General features: G+C 69.4%; 1 protein-coding gene across 1 annotated transcript in view; it reads right to left on the bottom strand.

Moving 5' to 3' along the window:
• The window catches only part of MYO15A (myosin XVA), a 71,121-nt gene that overhangs the window by 19,598 nt on the left and 50,507 nt on the right, over positions 1-1,016 (bottom strand). The window contains 3 exon segments of the mRNA XM_019473952.1: positions 4-110; positions 637-770; positions 868-1,001. Of these exon segments, the coding sequence (XP_019329497.1) occupies positions 4-110; positions 637-770; positions 868-1,001 (375 nt within the window).

Raw genomic sequence — 1,016 nt, 5'->3', positions numbered from 1 at the left:
GACGGCCAGGATGCAGGGCGAGACGATGGCGTTGTTGCTGCAGCTCTGGATGTAGAAGAAGGACGAGCCGAACATGGGGTAGGCGCTCAGCAGCCCCGTGGGGAGGGGGACTGGGTCTCAGTGCCCGCTACCCCCCCCTCCCCCCCGGGCCCCCGGGGTGACCCCCGCCCCCGCGGGGGCTCTGCCAAGGGTCCCAGCCAGCCCCATGCCTGGCAGGAGCTGGGTTGGCTCCCAGAGCCTTGCACCGCGTCAGGCTCTGGACCAGGAACAGAATTGGACCCAGGAGCAGCCGAGGGGCCCCTGTTGCAGCCTGCTGGGAAAATGGGTGGCCGAGCGTGGGGCCTCGGAGCAGCCTGCCCTGCCCTGCCACCGCGGTCCTGCCCTCCGTGTGCAGCAACCCACTGGCCGCGCAGCACCCCAGGCTCCACGCAGGGCCAAGGTCTGCCTGTCCCGGACTCCCCGCGGAGGAGCCACCCAGCAGCGTCGCGTCCCAGGCAGCATCTCATTTTCGTTAGCATCGCCTCCTGGGCAGCATTGCATCCCCGGCAGCATTGCATCCTCATTAGCATTGTGTCCTTGTTTAGCACCGCATCCCCGGCAGCACCGCATCCCCATCCCCGTCCTGTGCCTGCTCACCCAGGAACTGTGCCCTGGCCTGGTGGGCGCTGAGCGCCTGGGCTTGCTGCATGTGCTGGGTCACCATGTGGAGCCAGGATTGGGCCTTCAGCAGGCGGAAGAGCTGCGGGGGGACGTAGTCCTGCACCTCCCGCCTGCAGGGAGCCAGAGGTCAGGGCCAGCGCTGGCCAGCGGGTCCCACACCCCATGGGACGTGTGTCCCCCTCCCCGGGCTCCCACCCCTGGCCGTACGCGGTGGGGAGGTGGTGGCTGTCCTTGGCTCGGTGCTGGAGGGCGGCCAGCTTGGCCATGTGCGGGAAGTGCTGCTCTCCCGGCCTCGCGGGCGGCAGGACAGTGAACAGCCCCTTGAGGTAGTCGGGGAGCACCTGGGGGGGGGACAG

This window comes from Aptenodytes forsteri, unplaced genomic scaffold (assembly GCF_000699145.1).
Source record: "Aptenodytes forsteri isolate BGI_AS27 unplaced genomic scaffold, ASM69914v1 Scaffold55, whole genome shotgun sequence".
NCBI lineage: Eukaryota > Metazoa > Chordata > Aves > Sphenisciformes > Spheniscidae > Aptenodytes > Aptenodytes forsteri.
The sequence above is the reverse complement of the archived record's forward strand: the minus strand, read 5'-3'. Positions and strand labels throughout refer to the sequence as shown.